Below are 22,317 nucleotides of genomic sequence, written 5' to 3' on the forward strand. Positions count from 1 at the left end.
CCTTGCAAGAAACATATACTACATGAACGAAACACAAACAAGCAAATATTATATTTGTCCATATAGACGTGAGCCTGCTGTACTCACATGACCACGGTGTTACCTGGCAACCTGTTCTTGGCTCATGTCTGCTGTCACACATGGACTGCGAGACTCACATGTTCCCTAGAGACGGTGTCTTCCTGTCTGACGTCAACACTGGCTGGACCAGATACAACATTCCGCTGCCATTTAAAACTAGGTCAGTATAGAACTCCTGAAAGAGCATGAAATGCTCACAACATGGAAACTGAAGAGGTTTGTAAGTAGTTCTTTTTTTTGCATTCTATGTTTATGTTATGCAAATATTTATAAGAAATGAGAAATCAATAAAAAGATGTAAATGAAGAAAAATATTCTATACTTACAATATATAAGTATCAATATAAATGTTTTGTTTGTTTGTTTTTTTAAATAATTTAAGGTTGGATTTAAAGCTGTAATCATTGCCTCTGAATTAAGGTTCCATAGACATTTATATTTTGTGCTGTTAATTTTAAATAATATTAAAGATCTATGTTCCTTCTATCTTTTATGTTGATAAGCCACACTTGTAATAAACACTAGATGGATTTAATATCTGAACTCCTTGTAGGTCACAGTTCACTCGGTTCCTGTTTGTGCAGCCCGATGGGTTCAACCCCAAGGACACCTGGGCCCTGGCCAACCTCTACATTGGCAACCACTGCCCACAGTTCTGTAACGGACATGACAGATGTACAGAATTTGACTGTCTGTGAGTAATATGCCTGATATGGTTACCTTTAGTTTTTGAAAATTCAACTTTGTTATTGGCACGGGAGTGAATCCTTCCTGAAGCACGTGCCAAGGCTCATGGGTTAGGTTCTCTAATAATCACTAAATAAACTTAACTGTAATCCACTCAATGCTAGAATTCTTCATGACGGAGCCAGTTTCTGGGAATACCGGACTTAATGCACGTGCATAATGTTGGCACAGGCTTACCCGGAATGATACTTTACCCAAGACTGGATTTTCATTTTAAAGGTAAAGGTCCATGATTTGACTATGCAGACTGCACATGGTGATCTGGTACGATACTTGATGCACATGCATAAAGCAAATTTATCCCAGAGTCTGGCTCATTTAAATGTTTTCTACTGTTATGATGATGTACAGTTTGTGAAAATTACGCACTGCAGTATAAAAACAAAACATAATGTTAAATAAGGAAAACATCATAAATTTTTTTTATTTGCTCTGGGAATTTTTTACATTATACACCTAGATTATTATCTGCCTGTTTGAAGATTATATCTCATATCTGTACATACACTAACATGTTTTATCTGGGGTCGGGGACCGGAATTAAACGATTCTTTTGATTTGAGTCTTGCTCTTTAAAATGGAGGCTTGATGCATGTGCCTTAAGAGTTGTCCCAGATTAGCATGTGCTGTCCTATGCCCCTGATTACCAGTTTATGCGGACTGCAAAGGCTTATCTGGGACAACACTTTGCATTAAGCCCTGTTTTTCCAGAGCAAGGCTCATAATGTTACACATTGTAGATGTGATGAGGACTGGAGTGGCTATGAGTGCTCTGTACCCCTGGTACAATTGCCTGGATACGTATACGACATGTTTGAGTTGCCATCCAAGGACTGGGAATATGAGGTCGGGGCTAAACAAGCAAAACCTTGTAAAACAATGGCTTCAGGACTCGCCTGCATTTTGCTAGTGTAAGTATTAAATTTTTCAGAAATTTTCTTGAAAAAGGTTTTTTGTGCAGAATTTTTTATTTTGTGTATTATAATGTTAAATGTTTATATTTAAACCAGACAGAATTGGAATAAATAGTCTTGATGTAGCCCCATTGCCTGAAAATAATATGTAATGTGTTTATTGAAATAATATCTTACTTGTGTCTGAAAATAACAACTCGATGTAAAATTAAAAAGATTTAAATAAATTTTACATTTCCAGAACTGTACACGTGGGATGAAGTCATGTGTACTGGATTTGTCTGCTGCTGAGTTTGTCCAGTTCAACTTCCTGTACGGGTGTGGCTCGAGCCCAGATGATATTGACGAGAGCGTTCTGATTGGTTATTCCATTAATGGAGTTGACTGGAACACGTTTGGCACGTTGCATTACCTAAACTACAGATCCCCTTCGTGAGTGGCTAGATATAATCCTGAAAAAATTGTGATCATTTACATAAGAAAGACTTTTTATTTAAACAATGTACTACGAAGTAGTGTTTTTAACCAGGTTTTCCGAAGGAAAAAACTGGTTATTAGATTGGCGAATACGGGCGGGCGGGCTGGCTGGCTGGCTGGCTGGCGGAACAAGCTTGTCCGGGCCATAACTATGTCGTTTATTGTCAGATTTTAAAATCATTTGGCACATTTGTTCACCATCATTGGACGGTGTGTCACGCGAAATAATTACGTCAATATCTCCAAGGTCAAGGTCACACTTTGAGTTCAAAGGTCAAAAATGGCCATAAATGAGCTTGTCCTGGCCATAACTATGTCATTCATTGTGAGATTTTGAAATCATTTGGCACATTTGTTCACCATCATGGGACGGTGTGTCGCACGAAAGAATCACGTCAATATCTCCAATGTCAAGGTCGCCACGACTAAAAATAGATTTTTTTAAAAAACAAACTTACAAAGGGGGTTAATTTTGTTTGTTCATTTCAAAAGTTCAGTTTGAGTTTTCTCCCTTTATCAGATTTTTTTTTCACAATGAAAACCTGGTTTTGTGACAATTTTGTCCCTTGTTTTTCATTATCATAGTTTTGAAACAAAATTATAAAAAAGTATGTTTTATAAATAACACCTAGCTAAGATTTAGTTTCAAACCCAACTAAATAATTTTATTTTCAGAACATTATTGTTTATTTAACAGATATGTATTAAAGTAGATATGTAGCAAGACAGTTATAATAACCGGTAAAATAAGAAATTTATTTTAGGCAAATATGTTATTTTTCAGTTATGTAACTATGAAGCTTCCTGACGAAGCCAGGACCAATGGGACGTCTATCGGCTTCTATCAGTTCAAGCACAGCGGAGCCAATGAAGATGATTGGTTGATAGATGACCTTAGAATTGGAGGTCAAATTGTCAACCCAGATGTCATGATGAGTGACTTCTCAGGAGGAATTAACCCTGCAGAATGGAACACTTTAGATAATATGCAGAGTGGCAAATATTGTGAAGGCAAAAACTTTTCATTGGGAACGATAGCAGACAGGGAAAGTGCAACCATGACAACACAAGACCTTGACATAAGTGAAGGTCACATGCTGCAGTTCTGGTACAATATAGGTTGCATGCGCAGCTGGAATACATCAGTGGCCCCCATGCATTTGCAATACTCAACGGACCGTGGTATGGCGTGGGCGTACGTGACCCCTCAGCGCCTCTCCAATGACCCCACATGCCCGGGCGGTGCCTCAATGGCCAGCGTTTACTATGGAGATCCCATGGGCACATGGCAGCGAATCACTATACCGCTGAAAGGGATGCCAGTCTCAAGGCACTTCTTATTTTATAATATCATTTTTAATCAAGTTTTTATGTCCCCGGATCGAACGATCAGGGGTATATTGTTTTTGGTCTGTCTGTCTGTCATTCTGTCTCCAAACTTTAACCTTGGTTAAACTTTTGCAATAACTTTTGCAATATTATAGATAGCAACTTGATATTTGGCATGCATGTGTATCTCATGGAGCTGCACATTTTGAGTGGTGAATGGTTAAGGTTATCCTTCAAGGTCAAAGGTCAAATATATGGCTTCAAAGCGTCGCAGTAGGGGGTATTGTGTTTCTGACAAACACATCTCTTGTTTATATTAATACTTATGTATTCATAGATTTGATTTCATAGATTATCTTTCTCCTAAATGGTAGGTAATAAAGAAAATAAGAAAAAAAGAAACTTCATATTTTAGTACTTTTGTTGCCCAGTTATATAGGCTTATCTTTATACCTAACATATAAAGTTCATAATCTTGATATTTTTTACACTATATTTTTTTAACTATAATATTGTTTACACTATGATATTTTTATAATATTGTTTACACTACAATATATTCAACTCTTTCTATTATGTATTAAAGGGCCACAAGGTTCCGCTGGCAGCAGCGTCCTGTATACAATACTGAGGCAGTCACAAACTTTGGTCTTACTGATGTGTATATTGGTCCAGCGTGTCATGACCTCTGTGGTGGGCATGGCAACTGTCGTCAGGAAGGTCAGCTGACCTGCACATGTGACCCGGGTCACCATGGCGACAACTGTTACCCATGGAATGCTAAACATCAGGTTGTCCGTTATGAATGAGATTTTGGATCTTGCATATCTATTGTTAAATTATATTTGCATATATTAAATTAATACTTTGCTGAATAAGTTGTTTTATGCATTTGTCAACAATTTGTTAAATCACAATTTGTATTGTTACATAATACACAATTGACATGACGCCTTATCTATGATCGCTCCGCCCACTAGAATTGATCCACCAATCAGCGATTGAATAATAATCGGGCGCACTCGTTAGCAACGACCTGTCCGCCATTTTCTAGACAAGCCACATGTTTAGGTTCACTTTTATTTCAACGAGTTTCTTTTGTTTTCGTCTTTAAAATAACGATTAAAAATGGTTAAACGGTGTCAATGGGGATTATGTAACTCGGACAACCGATATCCTGAAAGATTAGTTGGTGACATTTAATTTATATCGTTTCCAAAGCCGAAAAGAGATCTTGAGAAGTGTAAGAGATGTATAAATACATGCGGTCGTCACCACGAACAACTGAACGTCAACACTGTCAAAGTTAATTATGATATATTTTTATCGGATATACAGTCTAACCTGTCAATAAAGACCACTCAAGGGATTTGGTCGTTGTGGTCTTTGTTCACAGGTGGTCTTTATTCCCAGGGTCGATTGAAACTTTGCAACATATGCTAGTAGTTTTTTAATAGGTACCTTATCTATGTAGGTGCTCTTTTGTTTAAATGTTTGAATACTTATGCATGTATGATGAAATAAAGGATTGAAAACACAGTGTTTTTTTATTTATTATTTCCATTTTCCCGTATGTTTTTATTATTTATTTCAATAATCATATACATTATAAATAACTATTCACATACATGTATATGCACATGTAATTCATCATGTTCTGTATTTGATTTTTGCCTACACCAAGATTACTAGCCACTCGTCTACAACTTTGTCCTTTACCTAACAAACTAATGACCTTAACGCTTACGCTTGGAAGCCATGATGGTATACTTGAACTTACAATTTACTTATCAATAATCTAAGCACGTTTTATTACGGAGAAATTTAAGACGGGAATGACTATCAAAATGATTGTCTTTAAGGCATCGTAATTGATATGAAACCATTAATTTCCTAAATGAGTTGATAAAAGCCCCAAATTTGTCTTTGATATTTTCGGCAATTAGTAAATTAATCGCGAGTCACTTAAATACAAAGGCGAATTTTTACACTTTTGACAAACTGTCAGATGCATAAAAAAAGCAGGCGACTACCAATTAGCAATGCGTGTTAAATAAACAACCAACTGCTATCTAGTGCAATAAACTGTCACTTGCCAATATCTTCATAGCGACCGACGATTCCACTAGTAAGATGTGTATCACGTGACTACACAGTGTCACGGCGGCCATTTTCTTTATTGAAAGTTGCAAAATCGTTGATTTTTATGATTGAGTGGTCGTTGTAAGCTATCAAAATGAACTTTTGGGAATGTAAAAATGCGGTCTTTGGACTTTGTTCGCAGGTGGGCTTTATTCGCAGGTTCAATATATAGTGAAATCTTTCGGGAGGAAATCGGTGTGGTCGTTATTGACTGTTGGTCGCTATTAACAGGCGGTCGCTCGGGCAGGTTGGACTTTACTAGCAGATTTAAATAGTTTATGTTATCGATCTGATTATCACATAATATTTCACTTTTTTTAAATAGTTTTATCAGTTACTAGGTCAGAAGCGAGGTTCATCTGCATTACTATCAGAGAAATAAAACCCAGCATGAAGCCTAATTCATGCTGTGTTTTATTACTCTGATACTAATGCACTTAATTGACATCATACATGTTTTTTGAAGGTGACATGTGATATATTATCTTTTTAACGGTATCTACACATTTGCACTCATGTGGTGTCACCAATAAATGCTTTTAATCCACACTATATATACAAAACGATCAATCTACTTACGCTATATATAGTGTATATTGTATATATCACCTATTTTAGCGATGTACTTTCGATTTCACAGAGCGAAATTTTATTACCGATTATACTGAAAATATGAACTTTTTACAAGTAATGTAATATACCGGTTGTGATATGTTAATCAATATAAACTAATAATTGTAAAAAAAAATACGGTATTTTAGAACTTTCCTTTTTTCGTCATTTGTGGTTGAAACACTGTATTATGTGAATTGGTAATAAGACATCAAACTGAGAATGGACATCAGTTTGGTGATTTTCTGAAACAAAACTATTCATTTCATGATCTACATTTATTTTGTAATATATTATCTATAATTTAAGCTTAATAAGCAATTTTCCATTACTTTTTCATTAACAGTGATTGTATTTTTATCATTTAAAGTGTATTTTTAAAGCGTGTCCATGCGCGGCATGGACACAGTTTCATTTCATGAGGATTTTTTTTTTAAATTAATAAAAAATCCAGTTTTGAAGTAAAATCAATTTAAATGATGCTATTATATATGCAAGTATCTGTTTTAATTATAATTTGTCAAACTAGATAAATACAACATATAAAACTGCATATTATGCACTTTTGATAAAACACAATTTATTCCCAAATTGATGTCTTATTCCCAATTCACACAATACAGTCTTTTGACGATTACTGGAATAAACTCCCTTCGAAAGAAACCCCCTTCCCTAAAAACGGCATAGCGGAAGAAACCCCCTTTCACATTTTGCATACGCGGAAGAAATATAAATTTGATGATTGTTGTTACAATGCCATTGAGTTGTATTGTATAGATTACTTTATACGAATTGAATATGTATCTTTTTCATCTCTAATATTTCTATTCTTTTCAACTTGTTACAACATACCATTAATAGAGTACTGTACCGATACTAAAATTAAAATGTGTTTCTATGCCTTTTTCACATGATAGTGCAATTTATTCATACTTTTATTGTGTATACATGTACATACTGAAAATGTGTCTTTTTTTTCTTTTTGCAACTGTCATAAAAAATTATTTTTTTTAATTTGCATTATTGTTTTTCAAACTAAGAATTACAAACAACTGAAGTCATACTTTACATTTACATAAATTATATAATTTATATATGTGGCTTATGAGCCTTTTGTTCATCTCAGATTGCATTATAACATTAAAAACTGTTGGAAAAAATATGATTGAAAGTATAGATTTTTGTTATTGGTGAATGTTCAGTAAAGTATTTTTTGGTGAATATGATGTTTAAGTTAACCCATTAATGACCAGTGTCTGATAAGAATGTATCTGATAACAACATTTTCTCACTCTTGACTATTCTTTATGGCTGATCAGGATGGGGTTTAGAAACCATATATCACTAGGGGTGTTGATTACAACAGATAAGAATTTATGATGCCCCTAGACAGGTGATTTTTGGTACAAGTAGAATAATTTGCAGAAATGTGTACCTTGTCATAATTTATATGTGCTATTATTAATCTTAGGGATACAACTGCACCATTTTTATTATAAACTTTGGCAATAAGAAATAACTATATAGAAATAACTATATGTACGCTGAATTCCTAACTAACACTGAAAGGAATTTCCAATAAAAGTATTTTAAATGCAAGTGTGGGTAGTTAAAGGTCTAGCAGTTGTCATGGTATTTCTTCAAGTGGTAGTTAGTTATTAATTACCAGTAATTTATAGCATAAAGGCATCACACATGTACATTAATTTTGAATGTTATCCTGGGCAGGTACAATAAAACGTTAAATGAAGTGTTTAATTCATTGATTTTCAAACATGTTATTTTACATTATATACATTCTGTTCACAAACACAAAGTTGGTTGTGCTGTATCAAAAAGGCAGCATATAGATCTCAGTGTCTGTCCTTCTGTCACACTTTTGTGAGGATACACACAGTCACTCCTAAAGAATTTTCTCCTATCTGCTCCAAGTTTAAATACAAAATGCCTTCATAAGACAAGAGCTCACGGACTAATTTTAGAAAGTTTGTGACTCATTTATTTCCAGTTTGGAACTGTTTGCAGCTCATTTTTTTCACAAAATGAGGGGGCCAAAACCGCTTCACAAAAAACAGGAAGAAAAGCCGTGTACTGACTTGTCCAAATATGCATTTTTGGTGAGAATACACACTCCTAAAGAATTTTCTCCAAATACAAAATGCCTTCATAAGACAAGAGCTCACTGACTAATTTAAGAAAGTTTGCGACTCATTCATTTACAATTTGGAACTGTTCGCAGATCATTTTTTCACAAAATGAGGGGGACAAGCTAGGTCGCTTCACAAAAAACAGGAAGAGAAGCCATGTACTATCATGTCCAAATATGCATTTTTTGTTGTAAAATATCCAAGTCAACGTTTTAAAGCGAAATTATACGATTTGTATATGTGTTAAATTTTGACATATTGATACAAATATGTTATAATAACACACAATATGCAAGGAAAATGATACATTTAAGACGAATTTCATAAAATACAGCTAATACAAATTATCGCCCGAGCCTATTGTGACGAAGATAATTCGGACATATTTTCCTGTAATAACCGATGTATTCGTCTTTTTAGTAAGTGTTCAGATGTCGTATGAACCAATATCGATGCAGTATTTCAAATGAACCGTTAAACTAAATTTAGATTCACATCGTACATGCATGATATACATGCTGGCGAATTTGGCTGTACAGCCTTTTTCGATTTCAGAAATAAATATCTGGCTTATTTAGCATTTTTGCAACACATGTTCTTCTGAACTTTTATTTTAGTTTATATGGAAATATATGTATAATAAGTTTTTTACATATTTTATATTAATTAATAAATATTTGACAAGATCATAAATTAAACAAGTTTAAATGAAATATGGCAAAAAGGTGTAAAAAGGGTTAATGCAACTCTGACATTTGGTATCCAGAAAGATAAGTTAGATGAATTAATTTTTACCATTTCCAACGCGGCAATGCGGTCTTGACAAGAGCTAGTGGAAGCTTCAAGAATTACCGAGATCCCCTTTATAGAACATTAATTTATTTCACAAACTTGAAATGTCATATAAGCCATAACTAAGCATTATTAAGTATGTATTATGTCACGTGTGCATGTAAAATAATTGAGAATTTTGGTACCCAATTCGTGTAACTTTACGAAATCCCCGTTAAAAATCGCGTTTCTGTGTGTCAGAAACAAGTGAAAACCATTTTGTTATTATTTTAATAAAGACGTATCGATAAATGCTATTGTTAAAGAGTTATTATTACTGATATTAGTTAACCAATAAATGCGGTAACTTCGGGGAAGTCGGTACCTGTGCGAGCGTCTGATATTGGTAGCCTTATTAATTTATAATAGCCTGACAGTATTCCATTTCGTACAACGCTAATTTTATCTCAGACAATGTCCAAACTTACTGTGTTGTTTTTGCGCTTTAAATTATTGTGATTGATAAATGTCCCATAAGCAATGTTTAATATGATTAAGATCACTTTTATACGCAATAACATGTGGGATTGAGGTACCCACCCGGCGTCAGAAAGCGCGTAAAACTTCACCGAATTCCCAGTTATAAAGCGCTATTTCGTGTCAAATACACAGGTAGGGGGGGAATGTTTCGGTAATAATTTTGTTAATAACACGGGTAAATACCGGTGAAGTGTTAATTTATTGCAAATACCACCATTACACGTAATAACAGGTTCGATTTCGGTAAGCGCGCAAGCGTTTGAGAGCGTGTTTAATGTACCGATTTAACCGTTATAAATAGCTGATGTTCTCTTTAATCGTATATTTTGTGCATTTGCAGAATAACTAAATGGCATCAACCCCTTTACAAGTGTAATATGGTGTTAAACAAGTCCATAAAATCATCCGTAATATCGCGTAAATCTATATGCAGTCTATAGGCAAAGAAGCCATTTTGGTGTTAGCTTGTCTAGGTTTTCTTCCCGCTGAGCCACGTGATTAAGTGGGCGGAGCGATCACTGATAAGGCGTCATGTCAGTTTCTAGGTTCAGGCTTACACATTTGGTAATCAAAATTACAAAAATATGTATCATATAATGCTTTGTAATTGAATAAAAGAAATAATGTAAATATTTCGAGCAAACCATACAAAACATGTTTTGGTTTATATGTAAAATAAAAATAAACACAAACTCTGAATATACTTATCTTGTTAATAATTATGTGTATAAAAAATTGTGGTTTATAAATAGTTTATTTGATACTCTCTCTGCACAAAATATAAATATAATTGTATTGATGATTTTTTTTTCCAGTCTGAGCTAAAGGTTATCTTTGACACAGCCAGTATAGACAAATCCAAGTGGGAGTTGATTCAAGGTGGCGCTGCTCAGAATGCTTGCATTCCATTGGTGGAAAAGACTGCATTGGTACAGAATGGGCCGGGACTGAGGCAGGTTGTCACCCGTGACCTTGACCTTAGAGATGCAAAGTAGGTCACTGCCCTGGCATTTGTATTCAATTAAAAGTTAAATAGCTGATGTAAGATGCAGTAAATCATCATTATTTTAAAGACAGTTAATCAGTCTGAATTCCTGGTTTTTTCAAAGAATTATTTTGGTTCTTCCCGCCCTTTTTATTAAATTTAATTTGAAAAGAGATTTTTAATTTTTAACTACCCTATTTGGGTTGTTTGCTATTTTGATTTATTGTTTTTGTTATTTTCAACCCCTGAATTGATCTCATTTCATTTCATGTGTATTTATATCCCCGAAAACAAGGTTTGGCAGGAGGTATATTATATAGAACTCACGCTGTCGGTTAGTTGGTTGGTTAGTCGGTCTGTCCGCAAAAATTGTTATAAGTTTGTGGAGCACTTACATTTCTCAAGCGATTCAATTGCAAATTTCATGCTGATTGCAGGACACCTTTTTTATTCCCAGTGATCCATACAAGTTCCTTAAGCATTTTCCCTTGAACCATTTTTTTTACAGAAAATAAAAATGTGGACCAAACTACTTCTACATTTGTCAAGTAATAGAATTAAAATTTCACATGATGTGTAGATGTGCAAGACACTTTCCATGCCCATTGATGCATATATTCTGTAGTTATGTACTCTTGAACTTTGCCATTTTTATGGCAAAAGCATTACATGTTCTAAGTTTGTTCATCATTTCTTGAGATATTGAATTGACATTTAAAATAAATTATAAACATGATGGATAGATTTGCAAGACATCTTTTTCATGCCCATTGCTCCACAATGTCCTGAGTGCCTTTGAACTTAGCTATTGGATTGGCTGCTATTCCTGTGAGAAAGCAGTGCTGTGGTATTTTTAGTCGCTTTTGAAACAAAGCTCTATAGTTATAAATGGCTAAATTGAAGTGCTTATTTGTTGATCAAAGTCTATATCAACATAAAAATAGGTTGTTAGTGCCCCTTGATTTCACAAGTTTGTTCAGTTCGTTTAAGCATAGCAAGGTATTGTGCTAGCATTTACGCGTATATGTTGTTGTGTAATATTTTGATTATATTAAATATTTTTTGGTTTACAAAGACTTAATTAAAATTATTTATAAATAATATAAACACACACAAATTATTATTATAGACATTACATCAATCAAAATTGTGTTTCAAGGCATATCACAATTATGCATGAAGTATGGATACTGAGGATCCTTTAAACTTGCAATATTTTACCCTTCCTCTGAAACAAAAACCTGTTTAGAACGATTTCTTACATCCAATGTAAATAAAAATGTTAATTTAACAACAATATTGATTTACCGGTAATGAAGAAGCAGACTGAAGCAAACAATCTATTATTGTATGACATATGTTCACAGGTTTGTTCAGTACATGGCAAGTTTTGGTGGTGCTTGTAAAGATACAGGCTGCTAGTATCACATATGTTCACAGGTTTGTTCAGCACATGGCAAGTGTTGGTGGTGCTGGTAACGGTACATGCTTGTATGACATATGTTCACAGGTTTGTTCAGTACATGGCAAGTATTGGTGGTGCTGGTAATGGTACAGGCTGCTTCAAGCCCTTCAGTCATGATCAGAGCGTAGTCCTCCAGTTTTCCACTGACGGGGGCATACACTGGCACACCCTCCACATACTGGACTACACAGGCTACTCGGACCCTCGACACACCTACATCCGGCTCCCACAGACCGCCCGTACGCCGAGTACCAGGGTTCGCTGGTGGCAGCCGTTGTCTCAGGACCCTAGCAGGGAGCAGCCATCTTGGGCCCTTGATAACGTGTACATTGGTAAGTGAATATTGAGATTACATATTGCAATGTTAAATTGATCAATTACAACTTCAAGTGATAATTCATTTGTATGTCAGGAGATATATTGGTTACAAAGAAAATTCTCAACATGCATACAGCACAAAAACCAATGTGTACATCTGATTTATGCAAATTATTGACATGCGCTAGTTGTTGTGAATGTAGTTACCATCTTGTGTCAGGATAAGTAACATTTACCTGCTAATAATGTTAACAATCTTCACAACATAACTCTTTTGTCATCAAAATTATTTTGAAAATAATGTATGTCTTACTGTAAGAGTGACAGTTAAATTATCTTAACAAATGCTTTTCAGGGGGACATGAGATCAACCCAGCCCAGATTCAGATACATTTTAATGAGTCTGTCATACTGAATGATCAGCCCTGGGAGTTCAACGTTCAAGGTCACATTGCAGAGGAAATGTGCAAAAAGGAGGGAAGTGCTATTGTGTGGGAGGAAGGGACAGGACAGAGGCACTTCACCACTAAGCAGGCTATTGTTCAACATAACTATATCCTGCAGTTTAAGGTCAGTCAGTGTGTATTTTTTCAATTCTTTGTCATTTTGTTTCTCTTGGTATTTACTTTAAATTATATGCTGTGTTTTGTATTGGTTTCCTCCTGAAAATGGTTTTAGTTGTATAATCTTTAATTTAAAATGCAGTTTAACATCCCTATTTTGAACAACTTTTTTTCAAATGTACATGTATTGCTATTTTTTTACTATTTTGCAGTATCAAATCTTTTTCTTCTATATTTAAATTAAAATATAGATTGTGCTTTTCAGTTTCCCTTTTTTTAGTCATCTCTGTTTGAAATTAAATTTTCAATCAAACACATCATTTTTTACCCTTTATAATCAATTTTGAAGCCAAATCTGTCATTTAAAGGTTAAATTACTTAACAGTAGGGATGCAACATGTTAACCAGTTAACCTACTAAAACAATCAGTTAACCATTTACTTAATTGGTAGTGTTTAACCTGAAACTGTTTTTTTATGCCCCTGAAGGAGGGTATATAGTGATCGGACCGTCCGTCCGTCTGTCCTTCCGTCACACTTTGCATTTAGGTTTCGCATTAAGGTTTCGAAAAATGCTCATAACTTCTATGTCCCTTCACATAGCAACTTGATATTTGGCATGCATGTGTATCTCATGGAGCTGCACATTTTGAGTGGTGAAAGGTCAAGGTCATCCTTCAAGGTCAATGGTAAAAAAACATGTATCAAAGCGGCCCAGTTGGGGGCATTGTGTTTCTGACAAACACATCTCTTGTTTTAATAATGCTTTTTTCCATTTTTATTTTGCTCATGCAATACTACAAAATTACCCTTGGGCCGACTTAAAACAATATACCACAACAACGACGGGAATCAATAATGTATCAATAATCTAAGTAAAAAAGGCAATAAACCAGTGTCTTTTTCATTGCAAAGTGATGGTTGTTTTGATAATTGTCAATATTTATTAGTTTTATTCGCGAAAATGTAGCTTGTGTACTATTGGGAGTGGTAGCTATTAGTGTTGACGGTATTGACACATTTACTTACATGTTAATACAAATCAAGCAGTAGAGACTTATATGGCTTATTTTGATATTTTGATAAGCAATTTACAAGTTTAACAAAGTTTAAACTGATAAACAAGGAAACACAATATTTTGTAAGCCACACATTGCGAAACATAATGATGCGAAACATAATCGGCGCCAACACGAATAGAATAATGAATACTGAACATGAACATAGTTAATTTGTGTAGTTCATAGAACTTCTTACACATTTGCATTTAACGCAGAATAAATATATCCAAAATTCAACATATTTACAAATCTATGTGAATACATTTTATAATACATTAAAAAAAACACTAACTGATATGGCCGCTTTTGTTATCAACAAAGCAATCTTAAATTATTAAAAGAAATTTAAGTAAATACTTGTACTAGCTATATGACATTCTTCATAGTATGCTTAAACATGTTTAGTTTTTTTTCAGTTAACCAGTTACATGAAAAGGTTAACTTAATAAGTCAGTTCTGATTGAAACATGGGTTTTAAATGAGCATTAGACACAATAAAACAATGTAAATCTTTTTGTCTGTATAGCCCATTTGTATTTCTTAATAAAATTATGTTTTGTAAAAATACAAAACTAAATTATAAAAGTGGTTATTTGTTGTTTTTTTTAGTATCTACCCGGTACACAATTTTCACGGAAATACAGTTAATACATGTGGGATTTATTCTAAGTCTATGGCACAAACTTATGTTCAACTGACTTAAGACATAAAGAAGGCTTTACATTACAAACAATCTGTTACAAAATGTATTGACTTTAGCAGCATTAGTAGCATGTGTATATTCACACTAAGAATTTGTGTTTGTTTCTTTTTATGTCCCCCAGTCTGTACTGGGGACATATTGTTTTCGCCCTGTCTGTTAGTTGGTCAAACTTTAACATTTGCAATAACTTTTGCAATATTGAAGATAGCAACTTTATATTTGGCATGCATGTGTATCTCATAGTTTCTCTTGTTTTTGGTTATGCTTTAGTCTAAGATTGGCTGAATGCACGTCCTTGTTTGTTATCATTAAACCATTTCAGATTTTCTATAATGTATCCTTACATCCTTATTTTCAGATTGTAGTTGGTTGCAACAAAGCATTCAACGTGTGTGATAGCCACCCTCCAGTCAGACTCATGTTTAACAAGAACCCCCTGATGGACACATGGCACGAGGTGGTACCCACGTGTCTGCCGGACGTGAATCTGAGAATGGACTGTAGCCCCAACATGTACCATGTTGCCAGTGAATACACGGTGGACAAAAACCCTGTGTGGTCTCGTGTCACTGTCGGCTTACCAGAGAAAACTTTCTCCAGGTGTGTTGCCATAGTTACATGACATGTTTTGTCAGATACTTTTGAATGAATAATGCCAAAAATTTTTGAACTGATGCCTCCTTACTGGTAATTCAGTTTTATCATACAATTGTCTGTAAATTTTACGCAGTGAACACTTAAAAATCATGTCAACTCCACCATAAAACTCATTCATGACCTTTTAGAATAAAACTTTACAATTCTTATGTTAATTTGGTGTTGACCTCAGCTTAATAATTCATAATTTCACCTTTTCATATCAATATATAACACTACTTAAAACATTTTGTTTGTTAATTTTAGTTAAACACAGCTCCATAAATTGTCTTTAATATCAGTTTTTTGTCCTTTTGACAGAGAAGAGCCAAACATTGATATTCCCTTATATCAAATCAAAGACAATGTTGCTAATATCAGTACAAGTTTCCGTCGCTAATTTCAGTACTGCAAGGTTCCATTGCTATTTTCAGTACAACGAGGTTCCGTTGGCTCCAGGATACAGGGAACCAGTCTGCTCTGGGCTGGGCCCTGGACGATATCTACATCGGGGAGAGCTGCCCTGTCATGTGTCATGGGCGGGGGGACTGCAAGGGGGGAACCTGCCACTGTGATGAGGGATACACTGGTAACATCCTTTGTTATCTTGAAGAATAGTGTTTTAACCCTTTGCATGCTGGGAAATTTGTCGTCTGCTAAAATGTCGTCTGCTGAATTTCTAAAATTAGCTTTTTCTTCAATTTTTTTCCAAAGAATACTATCAGAATAGCAAACAGTTTGGATCCTGATGCACGTTTTGTGGCGTCTCATCTGGATCCAAACTGTTTGCAAAGGCCTTTAAAATTCGGTTCCCGCACTGAAAGGGTTAAACAAAATTCTTTCTTTTTTTTCCTCATGTGCTCTTATCTCTTGAATAACTTTTTCATAATGAAGCTTGTTAATGTCTATGAAATTATGTACATATTGTAGTTAAATCAATATTTTTTTCCTAAAACAATAATTCACCAGCTATGTTTTAAAGTAAGTTCAGTTTTGTATGGAACATGAACATGGGCCTTTAATATTTTTTGCTCCTTAAAATGGACAAAATGCCCATCCTCCATCAAGGTCACAATTGTGATGTCCTAAAAGTAGCATTTAACTTTTCTCTAAAACAATTTCATCAATTTTGGTTAAAAATCAAGTAGAAATTGTTCCATGGACAATTTCAAGTTATTAATGGTCATAACCCAAGTATTCCTTGAACTTATTGATCTTGTCTTATATATTAATAAAGCAAATGTTTTTATGAAGTGTTGTTAAGATTGATGAAAATGTTGGACTTCAAAATCACAAACGGCACAAATAGTCATTTTTCAGATCATTCAAGGGCGGTCACTCAACAATTGCAGAGTCGATTTGGCCTAGCCTAATGTTTAAAATTTAAACATTTTTAGAAATGGTGGTAAAAAGCAACCTCATCGGTTGGAAAAAATAAAATAAAATTGGTCTACCAATAAATAAACTGATGGACATAGATACATCAATATAACCTGGTTTAATTGACGGGTCATATAAACTTGTATAAATATTAGATTTAAAAAAAAATTCTTTTCTAAATAATCACAAACACTATTTTGTAATAAAATTCACGTTTAATGCAGGTGTGTCATGTATGCCATTGAAGAAGCAGCCAAGCCGCATCTTTGATTCATTTGAAGATGGGATCTATGCAACACGCTGGGAGTGGGTGTCAGGTGGAGGTATTGGGTTTGGAAGTGGCGCCCTGTTACCATATGCCCATGGCAAGACCCTGTACTTTAATGGGTGTGGTCAGAGGGAGGCACGCACTGTGGAAATGGACATTACTAGACCAAGGTATATACTGGTCTCCTTCAATTGTAAACTGAACAAATAAACTGATTTGTGACATTCATGCATTACATGTAATGAAAATAAAAGTATACATTTTATCGTCATTTACTATTTGAGTCAATGTGTGAATTTGTTTTTTCAGCAAAATAATGTTTGTGCTACAAATAGGATGTTGTGCACAAACACCTGAGTGCAATGTTAAAATGGAAGATGCCTCACAGTACAGGGGTGTTTTGCTGCAGTATTCAAAAAATAAGGTAAGCTTTGATGCAATATTTAACTTATTAATTAGCATTTGCTTCAGTTTTCAATAAATAAGGGTATGCTTCACTTTAGTTATTCCAAAAATAAAGCATGTTTTGCTAAAGTTTTCAATAAATAAGTTATGCTTTGGTGCCCTGTTCAGCAAATAATGTATGTTTTGCTGCAAAATAAGCAAGTTATGTTTCTGTTATGCACTAGTATTCAATAATAAGATGTGATGAGCAGAGGTACATGTATCTAACAAAAATATTCTTGATTGTAGCAACTTGCTTAATAATTTAACTGAATAAATGATGCATGGGTGAGGGTATTGGTCAATACAGAGAAAATATCTAGTTTTGTCTGTCCACAATTTTATTTTCAAGTAAGGCAACATTGAAATTTATTCACCAACCTATTTTTAACCAGGTTTTCCGAAGAAAAAAACTGGTTATTAGATTGGCGAATGCGGGCGGGCTGGCTGGCTGGCTGGCGGGCGGGCGGAACAAGCTTGTCCGGGCCATAACTATGTCGTTCATTGTCAGATTTTAAAATCATTTGGCTCATTTGTTCACCATCATTGGACGGTGTGTCGCGCGAAATAATTACGTCGATATCTCCAAGGTCAAGGTCACACTTTGAGTTCAAAGGTCAAAAATGGCCATAAATGAGCTTGTCCTGGCCATAACTATGTCATTCATTGTGAGATTTTAAAATCATTTGGCACATTTGTTCACCATCATGGGACGGTGTGTTACACGAAAGAATCACGTCAATATCTCCAATGTCAAGGTCGCCACGACTAAAAATATATATTTTTTTAAAACAAACTTACAAAGGGGGTTAATTTTGTTTGTTCATTTCAAAAGTTCAGTTTTAGTTTTCTCCCTTTATCAGATTTTTTTTTCACAATGAAAACCTGGTTTTGTGACAATTTTGTCCCTTGTTTCATTTGAGACATAAAACTTAATAACAGGGTCATAGTGGTCCTGAATCGCTCACCTGAGCTAGAGGTAAACTAATTGTTAAAACTTTACCCGAAGACCTAGTTTTTAACCCTTTCAGCACTGGAACCGAATTTTAAAGGCCTTTGCAAACAGTTTGGATCCAGATGAGACGCCACAGAATGTGGCGTCTCATCAGAATCCAAACTGTTTGCTATTCTGATAGCATTCTTTGAAAAAAAATTAAATAAAATGCTAATTTTAGAAATTCAGCATACGACATTTTAGCAGATGACATATTTCCCAGCATGCAAAGGGTTAAACACATTTGTCTTGGCCTTGGTATTGTCAAAAATAATATTCTTATAAAGTGTTATCAATATTGAGTCATAAATATGGCCTCCTTACTTGTAACAAGGTTTTATCTTAAATTTATATCAAGACCTTGTTTAAGAACGTACATGACCCAGATTGGCTTTCGGCCTAGATATTCTGACAAGTCTTGCCAAGATTGAAACATTAATGTGGCTGCCAGAGGGTTAACAATGCTATTCAAATGTTTGACCAAGTGACTGTGGTTTTGTACGCATGTGACCAAGAATACTACTTAACTCAGATGTTGTCAAAATAAAGATTGTGACCAAGTTTCATGGAGATTGAGCCATAAATGTTGTCTCCAAAGTGGTTGCATTTTTTCAAGGTGAATATTCTGACCAAGATTGATTAAGATATTATGTCCTCTACAGTGATAACAAGGTTTTCAAATATTTGATCTCGTAACCTAGTTCTAGGTTGCATAGGACCATCATTGAAACTTAGCCTAGATATAGTCGAGATTAATATCCAGACTAAGTTGCATCAGAATTAAGTCATAAATGTGGTCTCTAGAGTGGAAAAAAGGTATCTCTAAGATTTTGCCTGGATGCACTTACTCAGAATCGAACTCAACCTTGATAAGATTCACATCTTGAGGGAGATTACAAAAAAAAAATAGTCTTAATTTTTTATGAAACTTGGTAGAAATGTTTTTGTTGAAAAATGAAGGCGCTGTTTGAATGTGAGTAAAGTGGAGTAAAAATATAGATCACCCGTTCAATTTTTCAACAATTTGTGTTTGTTAACTCATGTAAGTGTTTAAGGGTCACCATTGCTCTCTTGTTAAGTTGCAAGTCTAAGAACACATTTGTTCATTTTTACTCTGGACTCGTAATTCTGTTTACTTTTAATTGATAAGGCATACTTTTTTCCAGGGCTCAGAGTGGAGACTGCTGGCTAGGCATGATCCTGCGGATCATTTGACCCCCAAGCCTATGGCATATGACCTTCCGTATCAGGCTCAGCTGGAGGGTGTTCAGTTCCGCTGGTGGCAGCCAGTCCATGGTGGGGAGGGGAAGGATCAATGGGCTCTGAATCATGTGGAAGCTGTGCCGTGAGTTGTGCAATTCATATTTAAAGCTCTCTCTTTGTGTTATTTATTGGTGTCTGTTTGACTATGTTTAGTATAAAGTTGGAGAAATTCTTCAATTTGTACATTGCGTAGTACAGAAATTGCAGATATTTGTCTGTCAGCTTTGTAGTCAAAGGTCTTTTTAGAATGTTGAGAGAAAGTTGAAAAGTCATTTTAGCCGCATCATGCAAAAATGGGTCTAAAGACTTATGAGGCCAGGGTAGCTCTAGACCAGCCTGCGCAATCTCGTCAGGAGCTAGAATTTCCATTATAAAGTACCGCAAGGTTTCGTGGTATAATTAGAGGACAGGGTAGATCTTGACCAGATTGTGCAGGCTGGTCTGCAATTTCACTGTCGACATATGTTGTAAACTGCATTTTCACATGATGCGGGTCATTTAAATAAATATTTTTACAGGAAATTTTCTTCTTAACATCATATATTTGTTCTTACTTTGTACGGTTGTATATGTAGCTCTTTATTCTTACAGGAGCCGAGTGAATATGAAATTTTACAGAAGAAGGAGAGGAATTGGTTATATGTAATACGGATATAGACATAAAAAATATTTTGTTGTTCGTATCTTTGATGTGACAATATGAGCAATGATTCAATTAATGACATTGTTTTTTAATAAGTTTTAAATAAGGAGGAAAAGTGTTTCAAGCAAACTAGTGTTTCTAGGAGACTAGTTATTGGTTATATTGTTGGATGAGTATGCATATTTATTTTTAATAAATTGTCGAATAATAATAAAACCATGCCTATGTCTTCTACATTTATTTATATGCAAGCATACATTAATTTTATATATTGGAAACATAAATCAGAATGATTATAATAATGATGCTTTTGGAAGCAAAGGAAACCATGCCCAATAAAAACACAATCGACTTAGTTTAATTTAGTTTAAACCTATTTTATTTTGATTGCATAGAAAGTAATTCCTACTTATTTGAAATGCTCTCGAGTCCGTTTCCTGGGCCTAGAACCAGTACTTGGTGTCTATATGGGAGATTGAAAGAACGCTCCCACAGCGGGGATCGAACCCGTGACCTCCCGGTCGCTAGGCGGACACCATATCCATTACACAACGGCGACAATCAACTTATTAGCTCTTGCAATCTTACATACAACTGAAATGTCTTAAATAAGTATGACAAATGGAAAAAAGCTCTGTTAAAAGTCATCTGAGTGTAAAGACCTAACAAATATACACAGGTATCTTATTTTTAAGGATACTACAGATTAGGAGTTCCATCAATTTAGCAAGAAACAAAATTCCTTACAAAACTTGTAATTAAAGAGTTGAAAATGTCTGGAACAGAACCCATTGGGATACTGTATATTGAGTTTTAATGAAATGTGAATAATTTGCTCCGAAATATTCCCTTGCTTGCCGAGTTCCAGATGGACAGACATTAAGTATCATACGATTATCAACATTTTTTGTTGCACATCCACGTAAACACAATCCCATTAGCCATCAAAATCTGAATTACATAACTCGGGTGATCAACAAGTTTACATTACTCCCACTGTTTTGCTTTTTGAGTTCCGCACAACAAAAAATCCCTAATCCATACGAATCTTAAATTCGTTCTTGTTATACAATTCAATGATGACAGAACAAGTGTGTCTGTTGTAGTGAACAGAGCGAGGGTTTGTGTGAGGCCAATTTAGCAATCTCTTCTTTCCCTCAATATCAACCTGAAGGACAGGGTTGGATGAATACCCACAGACCAGCACTTGATCGGTTTCTTTCACATGTACCCCTATTGGGAATTGAAGGTCGGGATTTTTTTATTTTTTTTACTGTAGGATCTGATATTAACTGGTGGCATCAGTGTGAATCAGATGTACCTCAATAACCCCATGTCACTATCAATCAATAATTTCAGGGGTTTATTGCAGTTTTATGGCTTTGTTTTACCTACATGTACCACATTAATTGGTTGGAGCAGTGTACTTCTCTGCGATAAAACCATGGCAAGTTATGTAAGAGACTGATGATAGCCAACGGGTGTTATCCTCCTGGAAATTGTGCTTTTCATGCATAATATTATAAAAACATTTTTTTTGATACGTAAAGTGTTTTAACAAATCAATATTTAATTCATAACAAATATAACACGAGTATAATTGTTCTCTTAAATTTCCAAATGAGTATAATAATTTGTAATCCAAAACACACTGCCAATTTTTTAATGTCAATGCGACGTTTACAAATGCTTCAAATATAATCATCATGTATATTTCCTGACAAAAGAGCGCGAAAATTATCCAGCAATGTACAAGGTCAAGGTATACGCATGGAAAGCAAGCATGCAGGGCTATAGATTACAAGCATATTTGTGTTATTAGGCAATTAAAATAA

General features: G+C 34.7%; 1 protein-coding gene across 1 annotated transcript; it reads left to right on the forward strand.

Moving 5' to 3' along the window:
* The first annotated feature begins 1,590 nt into the window (after positions 1 to 1,590).
* LOC127833326 (reelin-like) lies at positions 1,591 to 20,711 on the forward strand. Its single transcript, XM_052358503.1, has 13 exons — positions 1,591 to 1,739; positions 1,984 to 2,174; positions 3,004 to 3,549; positions 4,135 to 4,339; positions 10,576 to 10,751; positions 12,256 to 12,542; positions 12,884 to 13,098; positions 15,213 to 15,454; positions 15,925 to 16,079; positions 17,095 to 17,308; positions 17,448 to 17,562; positions 19,743 to 19,921; positions 20,431 to 20,711. The coding sequence occupies exons 2-13, from the start codon at positions 1,999 to 2,001 to the stop codon at positions 20,483 to 20,485; spliced, it is 2,565 nt and encodes an 854-aa protein (XP_052214463.1). The 5' UTR covers positions 1,591 to 1,739; positions 1,984 to 1,998; the 3' UTR covers positions 20,486 to 20,711.
* The last annotated feature ends 1,606 nt before the right edge of the window (positions 20,712 to 22,317 follow it).

The sequence above is a fragment of the Dreissena polymorpha genome, chromosome 6, assembly GCF_020536995.1.
Source record: "Dreissena polymorpha isolate Duluth1 chromosome 6, UMN_Dpol_1.0, whole genome shotgun sequence".
Taxonomy (NCBI): Eukaryota; Metazoa; Mollusca; class Bivalvia; order Myida; family Dreissenidae; genus Dreissena; species Dreissena polymorpha.